This window comes from Lotus japonicus, chromosome 5, assembly GCF_012489685.1.
Source record: "Lotus japonicus ecotype B-129 chromosome 5, LjGifu_v1.2".
In the NCBI taxonomy this organism is placed as follows: domain Eukaryota; kingdom Viridiplantae; phylum Streptophyta; class Magnoliopsida; order Fabales; family Fabaceae; genus Lotus; species Lotus japonicus.
In genome coordinates this window covers 51682478-51696055 of record NC_080045.1, presented here as the reverse complement: position 1 = coordinate 51696055, position 13578 = coordinate 51682478, and the positions used below count along the sequence as shown (strand labels likewise).

Sequence of the window (13578 nt, the reverse complement as noted above, 5' to 3'; positions counted from 1 at the left end):
GATGTGGATCCATTTTTCCAAAAGCAACTATTTGTTGCTTCTCTAGATGTGGATCTATTTGGATTTTCCAAACACACACTATGATAAATTTCATCACTTACATCAAACAAAAAATGTGTCATAAAAACCTCCAAAGTATCGTTGAAAATATCAAAAGATGCAAAAACAGCTCTCAATAGTCAATTTTAAGTCGTAACACTCAGTTGGTGCACGGTTATGACTTAATGGATTTGGCTCCTTTAAAGTGAGATGATCATTTTAGAGGGTAAAGTAAGGCATCACAACTAATAGTAGTGATTATCTATTTTGAAAAGTCAATGAAGCAATTTAATCAAGTTGATGAAACTCCTCTAGATGATTTATATCTGATATCTCCCCTACTCCTTGCATAGACGAAGCTTGTCGTGTTCCTCTAGGTTGTGAAATCCAACGCCCTCTGCAGTGCCGCTCAACTAGGTCCACCAACTAGAGGCGCATATTCTACTTCTAACACCTCTCTGAGCCACTGTTCCACTCAAGGTTGTCAGACTCGTGAGTCTAAGCAGACTCGTTTTGGGTAGGTAAACTCGACTCGTAGACTCGACGAGACTCGAGTCTACCAGAAATGAAAATTTACTAAGTATAACCCTGTCACATGAAGAATAAATACAAACATATAATCTAATTATAAGAGCATCCAAGATGCATTTAATCAAATAAACTCAAAATCCAACTTCATAATAAAGCAATTAAGCAAAGTTTAACAAAGTACCACACCATAAGTTAAGTAGTAAGTACCAAAATAAAGTACATACTCAAAGTACCACAACAAAAGCATTAAAACAAAGTACATAAAAGTCAGATGAAAAGTCATTCTTCCATTCCATGATCATCACCATCATCATCTTCAGATTCTCCTCCATCATCATTGCCATCGGCATCACCTTCATCAGAATCAGATGAAAAGTCTTGTCTAATTCCACTTGCATTAGTATGGCTAATACTTCCTCCAACTTCATCCAAATCAACATTAACATCATTGTCATTAAGATGTTCAAGTCCAACTTCTTCATTCAGTTCATTGACATTAACATCTTCTCCTTCCTCAGTTTTCCACTCATCATCTGAAGCAACTTCCTCAAAAGAACAAGAGGCAAAAACATTTCTCTTTTTTGGTTTATTCTTCAACTTCAAGTTGTACATGACATAAACCAAATCATTCATCTTCTTTTGGTGCAATTTATTCCTTTTCTTTGTATGCACCTAGAAATAAAACATAAGTTTACAATTTCATTATTATCTAAAAATATCATAACTTCCTAAATTCTAAGCCATATATATTAATATATAGAAACAAAGTGAGATACAAGTCAAACATACCATTTCAAATGCGCTCCAATTGCGCTCACACCCGGAAGAACCACAAGTCAAGCTTAGAACCCGAATGGCAAAATTCCTTAGTTCGGGGCAATGATCTCCATAAGCCTCCCACCCTTCTGCTGGAGTCATAGTCTTCCTAACACTTTGTGCATCTTCTAGTCCAAACATGCCTTTTCTATTATGAAACACAATAAGTTGGGCATGAATCTTTTTCCTCTCCATAGCATTGGGTAGCATCTTTATCATGCAACTGTATAGCCCTTCTTTGACCTCAACATCTTCTTTTTTGAAATTAGAATCCCAATGGAAGTAGGGATTAAGATAATATTCAGCTGCATGTAAGGGCCTATGAAGTTGTTTATCCCACCTCTCATCAATGATTTTCCATACAGACTCATATCTACAATATAAAGAGAACATTTAGTTTCAAGAAAGAGTGAAAATAATCTATGAATAAGGAAAACGTATTTACCTTTTCTTGACATCCTTGAAGTTTGTTTTTATCTTCTCTTTAGCGGTATCAATTGCATCATATATGAAACTCATGGCGGGTTTTTCATCTGAATCCACCAAGCGAAGGACTTCTATCATAAGACCAGCAGCCTTGAGACATATCACTATGTTCTTCCAAAATTGAGAATACTTTACTATTCTTTGCACCTTTTTCCCCTCTGTTGAAGTAGCAAACTTAGTTGACCTCCAATCTTCTGAATCAAACATGGCCCTCAATGGTGTTTCGAGTTCACTAAGACAAGATAGAGTCAAATATGCTGTGGCAAAGCGAGTCCCACCAGGCCTAATCAAGTCCCTCCCAGAAGTCTCTTTCCTCAACAAAGTAATAAGCATAGTCCTGGAATATATGTAGGTGGTGATATTTCTTCCCTTCTTTATAGTGACTTTATGCACATTCAAAATCTTCTCAATATCTTCTAATATCAAGTCAATGCAATGTGCCGCACACGGGGTCCAATACAAATGATATATTGTTTGCATCAACTTTTCTCCCGCTGCTTTGTAATTTGCAGCATTATCAGTAACCACCTAAACAACATTTTCTGCTCCAACATAATTGATAGCATCTTCTAACATTTTTGAAACCTTATCAGTGGTTTTTGAAATGTCGAAGTGTCCAATGAATACAGAAAAAATGTACCTTTAGGACTGTTTACCATGAAGTTGCAAATTGAGCGCCTCTTCCTATCCGTCCATCCATCAGACATGATTGTGCAACCAGTTTTTTTCCATTCCTCCTTAAACTCATCTCTTATTTCATCAGTTCGAGCCACAGCTCGTTTCAAAAGATTTTCTCTAATATCATTACAAGAAGGTGGTTTGAAACCACATCCATATCTCCCAACAGTCTCCAACATCTTTGCAAAAGCAGGATTTTTCACCACATTGAAAGAAAGACCACTTGTGTAGAAAAATTCAGCAATTTCATCATAAGCTTGCTCCTTCAAGTCCTTTTTCAGCATTTCATTCAAATGTTGTTGCACCCCTCCTCCACTACTCTTTCCCTTTGATGTGAAGCTAAGAAGACCTTTCCCTTTGCTTTGAATTTGATGCCTAGCAACATCAACCTCCACTTCATTTTCTGCACTAATGTCAATCAAATGCCTCTTTTTATTTTTTGCATCTTCAGCATTAGACACAATTTGCTTAAATAATTGCATCACATCATGTGGGACACTAACACATTTCCCAGCATCTCCTCCATAACAAGCAAGGTGTAACTTGAATCTATTAATTCCTCCCCAGAATTCGGTATGACAATAGTTGCAGCGAACTTTTTTGCCATTTCCAAGAACATCTATCCCATGTTTCCACCCATGATCATTTCTTCTTTCGGGATAGTTCGGTCTTCCTCTTACATTAGAAGAAGCAGTAGTAGCATTAACCGTGTTTTGTGAATTTTCAGCCCCTGACATTGCACTCACTCACTGTCCGGTCTGTCCCAGAAAACAAAAATAGCAGGTAAGCAAATTACTCACTCACAGGCACAGCTCACTGTCTCAGAAATGAAAGAACATGGAAATGAAAAAAAAAACAAACAAAAGAACTCACAGTCACTGAAATAGAAGGTCACTGAAATAGAACAGAAGGAGATGAAAATGAAAAAGAAGAAGGAGATGAAAGCAATTAAGCAAAGCAAATTAACAAACAATAACAAAGAAGAAAGAGATGAAAGCAAATCAGGAAGGAAGAAGGAAATGAAAAAAAAAAACAAACGCAGAGGAGAACGAACGATGGAGAGAAGCTTGCTTACCCACGAACAGGGATGGAGGAAGAAGGAGACGCAGCGGCGGCACGCGGCAGCGCGTGGCGGCGGCGCGAGACGCAGAGGAGAACGAACGCAGAGGAGAGGAGAACGAACGCGGAACGCGATAGAGGAGAAGTGAAATTAGGTTTAGTTTTTGGGATTTTTAATAAATTTGAGATTTTTTAACTTTAAAAGAAACCCTTGACTCGGTGACTCGATCCTGACTCGCGAGTCGACCGAGTCTGACCGAGTCTTGCCAGAAAACGAGTCTGGCAGCGAGTCAACTCGTTTTTCCTATGTAGACTCGCGAGTCTACCGAGTCAGCGAGTTAACTCGCGAGTCTGACAACATTGGTTCCACTTGACACAGAGCAGCTTGGAAAGAATTCAATTTGGATGTCAGCTAATAACGAAAGTAAAACCATAACTCTACATAATGACATTGAACTTACCCCAACACCAAGATACTCCCACACAGAATCAGGGACGATGCACAGATGGGAGACCCGGATATACCATGGCATGTACTCTGGAACAGCCTCTGCCGGATAAGTGCTATAGTCCTAGGGTGGATGGATCGACTGTTTGGATCAGTGAACAATGCATTTGTCTCCTCCACGCTGGCGGATGTGCCTGTAACGACATGAGGGTGGCGGGGGACAATCTGCAAGAACCCGAACTGGTGGAGGACCCTTTATGGGATGAGGACATATAATATGTGTTGCATGGATGTAGCCCGAATACAAAGACTCCGACTATCGTGGTCGGTAGTCCCTATGGTCAGCGTATGGACTCCAGATAACAACCTCAGTGTCCAAGACGCCGACTATCATGGTCGGTGATCCCTATTGTCTTAAAAATTAGTTTTTTTTAATACTCCATCTGTTTCTATATAACTGTCCACTTTGGGTGGAGACACCCATATTAAGGGTGTAATTAATTTTGTTGATTTTTAGAAAAAATGAGGCTTGTTTTACTAGTTTACCCTTTAAAGTGTATGTTATCTCTCCTCATTTATTGTTCTGTTAAGGGCATTATATGTAAAAACATCATTTAATGCTCTCTTGAAATGTTAAGTGGACAGTTAAATAGGAACAAAAAAATTCTTCAAAGTGGACAATTAAATAGGAACGGAGGGAGTATGTTCATAGGTTTTATCCAAATTCCATTTAATCCATTTCAAGTTAAACTTTTCCCAAGTTCAAAAAAAAAAAGTTAAACTTTTCCCAAAAAATAAGTTAAATTTCAATTGTAAGAAATAGTTAAAGGTGATGACTAGCATGAAAGTTTGGTTGGGTTGTTTACCATGAAAGACCATAAATTTATTCAAAACACTAATTATGTCATTAATGCTATTTTCTTTTTGACCAATTTATCCTCTTCTTAATCAATTTACCCAAACTAACTCAACACTTAAAGAACCATTGTCACAGCGTCACAACAAGTCAACAGCCTCGAAGCTTTCTGGATAAAAGCCATAAATTTAAAAACGTTAATTTCTATAAAATTAAATCAATTTCATGTTTAAACAAATCATAAAAAAAATATGTGATTTCATTTTCATACACAAGCATCAATTTCATGTTTAGCCTTCATCCCTTCCATTAGCGAAATGCTTAATATTATGAAAATGAAATGTGCAATGACATCAATATCATGGTTTTAGCCACTATTTAGAGTTCTTCTCTGTCCAAATTATTTCTACTGATTAGTCCTTTCTCATTTCGTTGTTTTCCTTGTAATAAAAATTAAAAGGCATCATTGTTTGGAACATTGGATGTGGCAAGGTAAATGCAGAGGAGAAAGAGATCAAGGAAGAGAGGAGGTGAGTGGGAGCGCAGGTGGGGGAAGAGAGAGAGGTGGAGGGGAAGGGGGAGATGGTGGATATACAAGGGGGTTGAGAGAGGAGGAGCATGGGAGGAGGGCCTTTTTGTAACATTCTTTTTTTATTTTTTTTATTTTTTTCTCAACAAGTCACTACCACCTGCTGTAGCAGGTAATTTAGCTCTTTCATTTGTGAAAGACCTATCACTATCTTTCATCCTAGAAGCCATCATAGTTAAATATATAAACATGAGTGGATTTCAAGTCAAACAATTATAAAAAGCCATAAACAAATCCATTATAAAAAACCAAAAAACTAATTTCTCAAACTAAAACTTTACTTTTTTTTTCTTCATCTTAAAATTACAAAACAAACAAAAAGAAACTTTACTTTTTGGATTAATTGGATGTTTAAGTATTAGACTTCACATTTTCGAAGGATTGAATATTGGTAATACATTTCAAATTTCTTATTTTGTAGACTTCATATATTGTGTGATCAATTTCATGTTATTTGAACTTTATTATATATTTCTATTAAATTGGATGTGGTTGCGTTTTTATTTGTGGTTTTTGAATTTTTTGCACAACGTCATGTATTCTCCATATTAAATTTATTTTTTTTTAAATTAATAATGTATTGCGATTTCTTGTGGGAACTCATGAAGAGGTGGAGAATGAAGATGAAGCAAAAATTCACCTCGTTGTGGGGATGGGGGATGGGGACATATCAGGGAAGTGGGAACAAGCAACAGGGAAGCACTCCCTACCCTCGCTCTGCCCATTGTCATCCCTCGTTAGGATATTAGATATGGATGATAAACTAATCATCGTAGATACAATATTAGTCTCTTGTCTAACTCTGCTGCTTACAAGATCCCGCGAGCTCCAAAGACACAAAACGCATTGTCATTCAACTATTTCTTGAAGGTTAGTATATTTTATTCGAAATATATTTTTCTAGGAGTAACTAAATTAGAAAATTGCCCTTTCATACCTTGCCAGCAATTACATTGCTTGAACATGCAATAATGGTATATTGATATGCCATTATTGCCATGTCAACATCCATGTATGACATTAATTTTGAAATTTTACAACTTTGCTTCACTGAAAATGATAGTTGTGATGGGTTGGGCGGCGGGCGCGGTGGGGTAGGGGTTGGCTTCTCTTGTTAATTGGGGTTTGTTGATTTTGGGGGAAGCAATACGTATAGAGGAAGAAGAAAATGAAGGGTATAAACTTGTCACCATTGAACGTGGAAGGCTTTCGGTTTTTTTTTTCATTTCTGGGGTTAATATGGGATGAAGAGGATGAAGAGTATATTGATTTAGGGTTCAATTAATTCAGTTAGGGTGTAATTTAATTAAGGAGATACATGTTGAAGGTGGTGTTGGGTGAAGGGGGTTTGGTGGTGGATGGGGGTTTCGGTGGTGGTGCTGATGGTGTTAGATGGGGGAGGACGAGGAGGACGAACAAGATGCTAAAGGGGAATTTCTGAGTTTTGAGATGAAGATATGAATTTTGGGGATTTAAGATGATTATGAAAAGGAAAATAACTAAATTTGATGGAAAAATTTTGTTAAGGTCCAAAACAAATGTAAAAAGTCAATGTGGTCGCTTACATGGACTGGTTATTAATAAATAAAAATGCATTATGATGTCAAGGGAACATTTTAAGTCAAACAAAATTTGTCGGGGACTAAAGAAAATTGTTAGGGACCATTTTAAATTCATGTGTATAAGTCATGGACCAAAAACATATGTTTAACCCAAAAAAAATATTCAAAATCACTTTTTTAGGAAAAATGTAATTACAAAAAATTAATTATATATTGATATATGCTAGTAATAAAAATAAATAAAGCACACTCAATCAAAATCACGTCAACAAAACCACTTAATAGTTATCACTCAATTTAAGTGTCTCAGCTAACTTGCATTTATGACCGTAGATAAGCACTCATCCCACGGTCCAAAACAGCTTAATAGTCATCTCGCAATCCAAGTGTCTCAATAACTCGCATTCTTAACCGTAGATAAGCATTCATCCCACGGTCCAAAACAACTTAATAGTCATCTCGCAATCCAAGTGTCTCAGATAACTCGCATTCCTAACCGTAGATAAGCATTCATCCTAAGGCTCTCATTCAAACATAGTAAAAATGTTTATGGATCTGTGCGATCCTCATTTGGACCAATCAGTGCTCACAATTTCTCTCACTCCTCTCTATATAAATCTCCTCTCATCGGAGTCTCAATCATCATTATCTCCTAATTCTTCACCTATATATAAACCTAAAAGCCACTTCTAGCGTCGTCTTCCCTTCAAAGGCAGTTTCTTCTGAATGAGGTTTTTCCCTTTCATGAGTGTGAGATTTTATCCTTCTAGTAAGATTGTTCTATATTTATTTTATTTTATTATCCTATGCTACATCATCCACAAAACTCTACTAACACAAATTTCTTTCCCCTTTTGGCCTTCAACACCATATGGTCAAGATGTAGATGAAATCCTCAAGGTATGGAAATTTGAGTTTGAAAATAAGATTTTATCTTCTAATCGACTTTGAAGCTACTTTAACTATTATTCATTGTGGTGGCTTTCACAATCTTAAAAGTGGAGCGGCGGTCGAGGAAGATCGGGTCAAAATGAAGATTTTGAATATATAATGGAGTATTACAACTATTGAACAATAGTTCTCATGGTTGGTTAGGGATGGTTGCTCTGTGGTGAGGGGGTTACTCACAATTCCACGGACTCGAGCAAAGGTATGTAAATAATGATTGGATATTGGGTACAATGTATGAATTGATTGAAGAAATTATGATAGATTAGGATTGAGATTTCACTTGAATTTAAATTTTTCATCTACCTCTTTTCACATATATTAAATTCTTGAGATATTATGAGTATTCATGATGGAAAGATAGATAAACAAGATTTGATATGTCACCAGATAGTAATGATGCAAACAAACCAATGGCATTTCCTCTGGTACAAGCAAATATTTTTTGGGTCAAATACAGGAGTGACATGTACCAGTCATAAAATTACACGTATTAATAATATTGTGGACTTATTGAAACTCTGAACCAGCCCTGTAGGTTTATTGTAATTATAAATTAACCCCAGAACCTTCTAATTTTAAAATTCAGTCCTGCTGTTGCAATGTCCCCTTCACTTGCACTCTAGCCACCGACCAACCTCCTCTGCTTCTCTTCCACTCTTTGTCCGTGTTTGTGTTTTTATTTTAAGATGGCTGGAATATTCAACTGAAATGGAGAGCCGGCGGAGTGAGCGACGACTGATGGTGGAAGCGGCGCGGGTACTGGTTGGCTTTGCAGATCTGCTTCGCTGGCAAAGGAGGGAGCGTGTGGGTGGCTCCTGGCCTCTGGGAGGTTGAGTGTGGCGGCGCGACCTTGGAGGGACACCCAAGAAGAATCGCGAGGGCTGGGGAAGCACGGCTGCTGTTTGGGAGAGGAGGAGATGACGAAAAAGTAAAAATTAAAAATTAAAGAATTAGATCAAAAAAGAGAGGATCTGGAGGTGGAGGTGGAGGTGGTTTGGGGGTTGTTGTTTGATGATGGATCGGGGATGGAGAATATGGGTCTGGGAATGACTATGTTTTACATAATTAGTAAAAAATGTGAGGGCATATTTAGTAAGTTAAAATTCAGTTGGGTTATAACATAAATCGTGTAAACAAGATCTAGTCAACACTTGTCATATTAAGTGTTTATGTATTATTGGTACACTTCACTTCTGTAGCCTACACTCACATGAATTTATGGGCACCCAAGCATGCACCCAAACCAATACCTCATCACTCTAAGAAAGTTATTTTTTATGGAGGCCACATAAAGATTCATTATAAAAAAAAATCACTCATAATAAAGGACATAGTACCAGAAGAAGGCAAGATCTTATTCACACACCTCTTATAAAGATACAATGAAAAGAAGAGACATGAAGCAACAACAACAACCTCATGAAGTAATTATTATACCCATATATGTCCTCCTTATGCCAGGTTGGAAGACTCACAAAATTAAAGGTACGGATAAAGCTAGTGCTATAAAACTTGATGTTGGATTTTATGGTGATTTAGAGAGTGAGGATGTCAACAATGATATCATGGAGAGATTGAGAAGATATTGCATCTATGTTACTGCATACCATATTACAAGGACTAAGAGAATATGTGTGCGCAACCTTACATCTAAGGAATGCCTTGTAGCTTTTTAACTACATGCAGCGTTGGTCTCATTATTTATGGTGTGATATCTTTTAATTCATGTTACTTACATGTTTTTACTGCCTAACAGAAATTATGCAAATGTCGACGTAGAGACAATGTTTCTGAAAGATGTGGTGCCACCAACGACAACCATTGTTTGCTCACCTCATGGTTCTCTGAGCACAATTATGTAATTGATAATGTCCTTTGTGTTTTTGATAGATTGAAAACTCACCATCAATGAGAAGCATGCATGGGCTAGAAAATATGTTTGCGAGTTATCAACTAAAGTAAGGACATGTGATTTGAAGAAATCACGTATGAGATGTCCTTATTTTCTTTGGTGACTTGCGGTTGCGAACATATTTTCGTGCCCACACATACTTCCCATTGATGGTGAGTTTTCAATCTATCAAAAGCACTAAGAACATTATCAATTACATAATTGGGCTCAGAGGGAATCACGAGGTGAGAAAATAATGGTTGTGTTGGTTGCATCACATCTACTAGCATAAATACTACCTCTACGACATCTCCATACTTTTTGTTAGGCAGCAAAAGCATGTAAGTAAGATGATAGAAAAGAAAAACACACCGTAAAGAATGATACCAGCGTTCACGTTGTAAAAAAGTTGCGAGACATTTCTCAGATGCAGGGTTGCACACATATATTCTACTAGTCCTTTTAATTTTGGTGTGTAGTGACACTGATATCATATCTTCTCAACCTTCTCATGATATCACTGTTTACATCTTCATCTTGTATGTCACCATAACAATCAACATCAAGTTTTATACTTCTTTGATAGGTATCTTTTATTTTGTGAGTCTTCCAACCTGGCTCAGAGGAGGAGATAGATAGAATAATTACCTCATGAGGTTGTTGTTGTTTCTCTTCTCTTTTACATTGTCTCTTTTTAATATGTTTATGATAAATGAAGATCCTCCCTTCTTCTTTTATTACGATTTCCTCTGGTACAAGCAAAAGGGGTAAAATACAGGAGTGATATGTACCAATAGGAAAATGACATCTGGATTATTTATTAGTAATATTGTAGACTTCTTGAAACTCTGAATCAACCATGTAGATTTATTGTAATTATAAATAAACTCAAAACCTTCTGTTTTTAAAATTCAGTCCTTCTGTCACTGTGTCCCCTTCACTCGCATCCCTCTTCCACTCTTTTCTCCACCCAGAACTTCCCTTCGAACTCCAGCCACCAACTAACCTCCACCGCTGACAACAAACGTACACAAACACATTGGAATGATAAAAATTGAAATTAAAATAAACAAGGCAACAAACGTACAACAAACACACAGCACTAATGAAGTCAAAAAAGGTTTGTGACATTAATTTCAACAACGAGACATCAAGTGCCAGCTAGCTTTTTCTGGTAGAAACTTGTTGCAATGACCACTTCTCAAGCGATCTGAAACAGTAATTTGATCACCATTTAAATTTTTTGTTTTTGGGTATGTTATTGTGGGGTTTTGATCAATTGGGTGTATTTGTATGAAGTTTCATTGGTGACCCATTTGTGGATTTTGGAGTTTCATTGGTGATGTATGAGCAATCGATGCGGTGGTTATGAGAAAAAATGACGTGGTTGCTGTGTGAGCAATTCGTACGATGGCTATGAGAAAGGGATTGTACGGTGATGTGGAGGTGGTTTGGCTGAGATTGATTCTGAGTGGTTATGGGTGGTTTGGGGGTTGCTATTGATGATGGATTCGGGGTTGAGAATATGAGTTTGGGAATGACTATGTTTTACATACATAATTATTAAAAATGGTAAGGGTATATTTAGTAAACTAAAATTCAACTGGGGTCGTAATGTAAATAGTATAAAATAGATCTAGTCAACACTTGTCATATTAAGTGTTTATATATTATTGGTCCACCTCACTCCTGTAATCTACACTCACTTGAATTTATGGGCACCCAAGCATGCACCCTTTTTATGTGTGAATTTAATCTTTATAGTAAATTTTGATGTGGCTGCCAAGAGAAATCGCATTGTTGAATTTATGTTGGTAATAATGACAAACTCTTTTGAGGGGAACCACTAGATGAGAAGCAGTTGAAGGCCACCGCCTCTGTATCTCTCTAACTTCTTGTTGAGATGATAATGATGCATCAAAACCAATACCTTTCAGCCACTCTAAGAAAGTTATTCATCGTGTAGGAATAGCAGTTGTGCATCAGATTTGGAATGGGAGGAATGGTCTAATCTTTAAGGATTTGCCATTTGACTCTGCTATCATTTTTGATATGATTAGAACTAGGACTTGGGAATGGCTAAGAGCAAAAAATAGGGGGTTTTGTCATGCGGTTTCAGAATGGTATAGTGAGCCGTTGATATGCTTGTCTGACATGTAAGGTTTTCATGCTGGTTTTATTTCATTTTCTTATTGCAGAATTTTCATATGAGGAATTTGTGAGTTGGAGGCTGCTGGTGGTTGTTGTTCCTGGCAGATTTGGAAGGGGAGTTGGACTATTGATGTATTGCTTTTAGTTTCCTTGTCTCTTTTCTAGTTCTCCTTGGAGGATTATCTAGATGTTACTAGTTAATTTCTACTATTTTTCTTTCACTAGGTTTTTCCAATGGATTTTTCCTAATAAGGTTTTAATGAAACATTTTTTCTAACATCTTCCTTTCAATGAGGTGGTGATATAGTATTAGTAGTAGAAGGATCTCATGGTATTGTAATTCTCTGGCACTTGATGTGTCATTTCCTTTCTCTTTCTACTTGTATTTGGTTGAAATACATCTTGTACTTCATTTCAATACAATTTCTATTATCTATGAAAAAGAAATTGTGTAGGAACATTTTCTTACAAACATGAGACAAAAAAAAAGGTTCGTGATGAAATTAAGCATGTAAAGAAGTTTTTAAGCAGGTCGGTTCAACACCAAATGAGACTTAAAGTGAACTTTAAAGTGAGATTTTTTTATTTAAATTTTATTCTTCGAGTTTTTTGAGATGCAAAATCATTTATAAAATTATAATAATCAATTTAATTTAACATAAAACTAGTCCATTTAAACTTTGTTGAGACATGGACATTGGACACATGGTTAATCTAAAATACTCCCTCCGTTTTTTATCTTATGAAGTTTTAGCATTTGACTATTAGATTAAGGAGAAGTAATTGTATACACCCTCCGGTCACATGTATAAGCAAAAAACATTTTTTAGGTTCATTCATTTAATGAATGTATCTAGTCATTAAAACAACTACATACATTCATTAAATGAATGAACCTATAAAGTGTTTTTTGCTTATATATGTGACCGGAGGGTGTACAAAGATTTTTCTCTTTTGAACAAAAATGGCCCTAAACAAAAACAATTATGAGAACTTTTGCATTAATTACTACCCGTTACATTAAGGTAGTGCACCTAACAATATATAATTAAGTTTTGAAAAACCAAAAGTCAAAAGCTTTGGTGTGGTTTACAATAAGGGTATATGTGGAAAAAAAATATTAATTGAACTTTGAATTCTTAAAACTTCAAAAGATTTGAAATAAATCATAAGTCCTAAAACTTCAAAAGATAAAAAACGGAGGGAGTAAGATTTTCTTAATTTTATTTTTAGGAGGGCCTTTTTTACTTAGTAAAAAAAAATTGAGAGTCTTTTTCCATAGTAAAATAAGAATTTTTTTTGGCGTTTAGAGTCTTGCTTGGGTCACTTTACCCTTGGGCCGGCCCTATTTGTAAAGGGTACATGCACATGAAAGCTGCAAAATTGTTAATTTGGTTTTTTAAAACTAGAAGGAAGACAATCATGAGAGAGATACAGAACAGTGTGGAAATCAAGAAGCTAATAAGTTCTTTTATAATGGCAGAATATAATTTTAGAAGATAAAGATACAAGCCCAATATA

At 36.2% G+C, this 13578-nt stretch overlaps 1 protein-coding gene across 1 annotated transcript; it reads right to left on the bottom strand.

Annotated features, from left to right (window-relative positions):
• Positions 1-849: 849 nt before the first annotated feature.
• Positions 850-3287, bottom strand: LOC130719743 (uncharacterized). Its single transcript, XM_057570352.1, has 4 exons — positions 2529-3287; positions 1832-2400; positions 1360-1759; positions 850-1242 (listed from the first exon to the last, which is right to left on the bottom strand). Exons 1-4 carry the CDS (start codon positions 3285-3287, stop codon positions 850-852), a joined length of 2121 nt encoding a protein of 706 aa, XP_057426335.1.
• Between the last annotated feature and the right edge of the window lie 10291 nt (positions 3288-13578).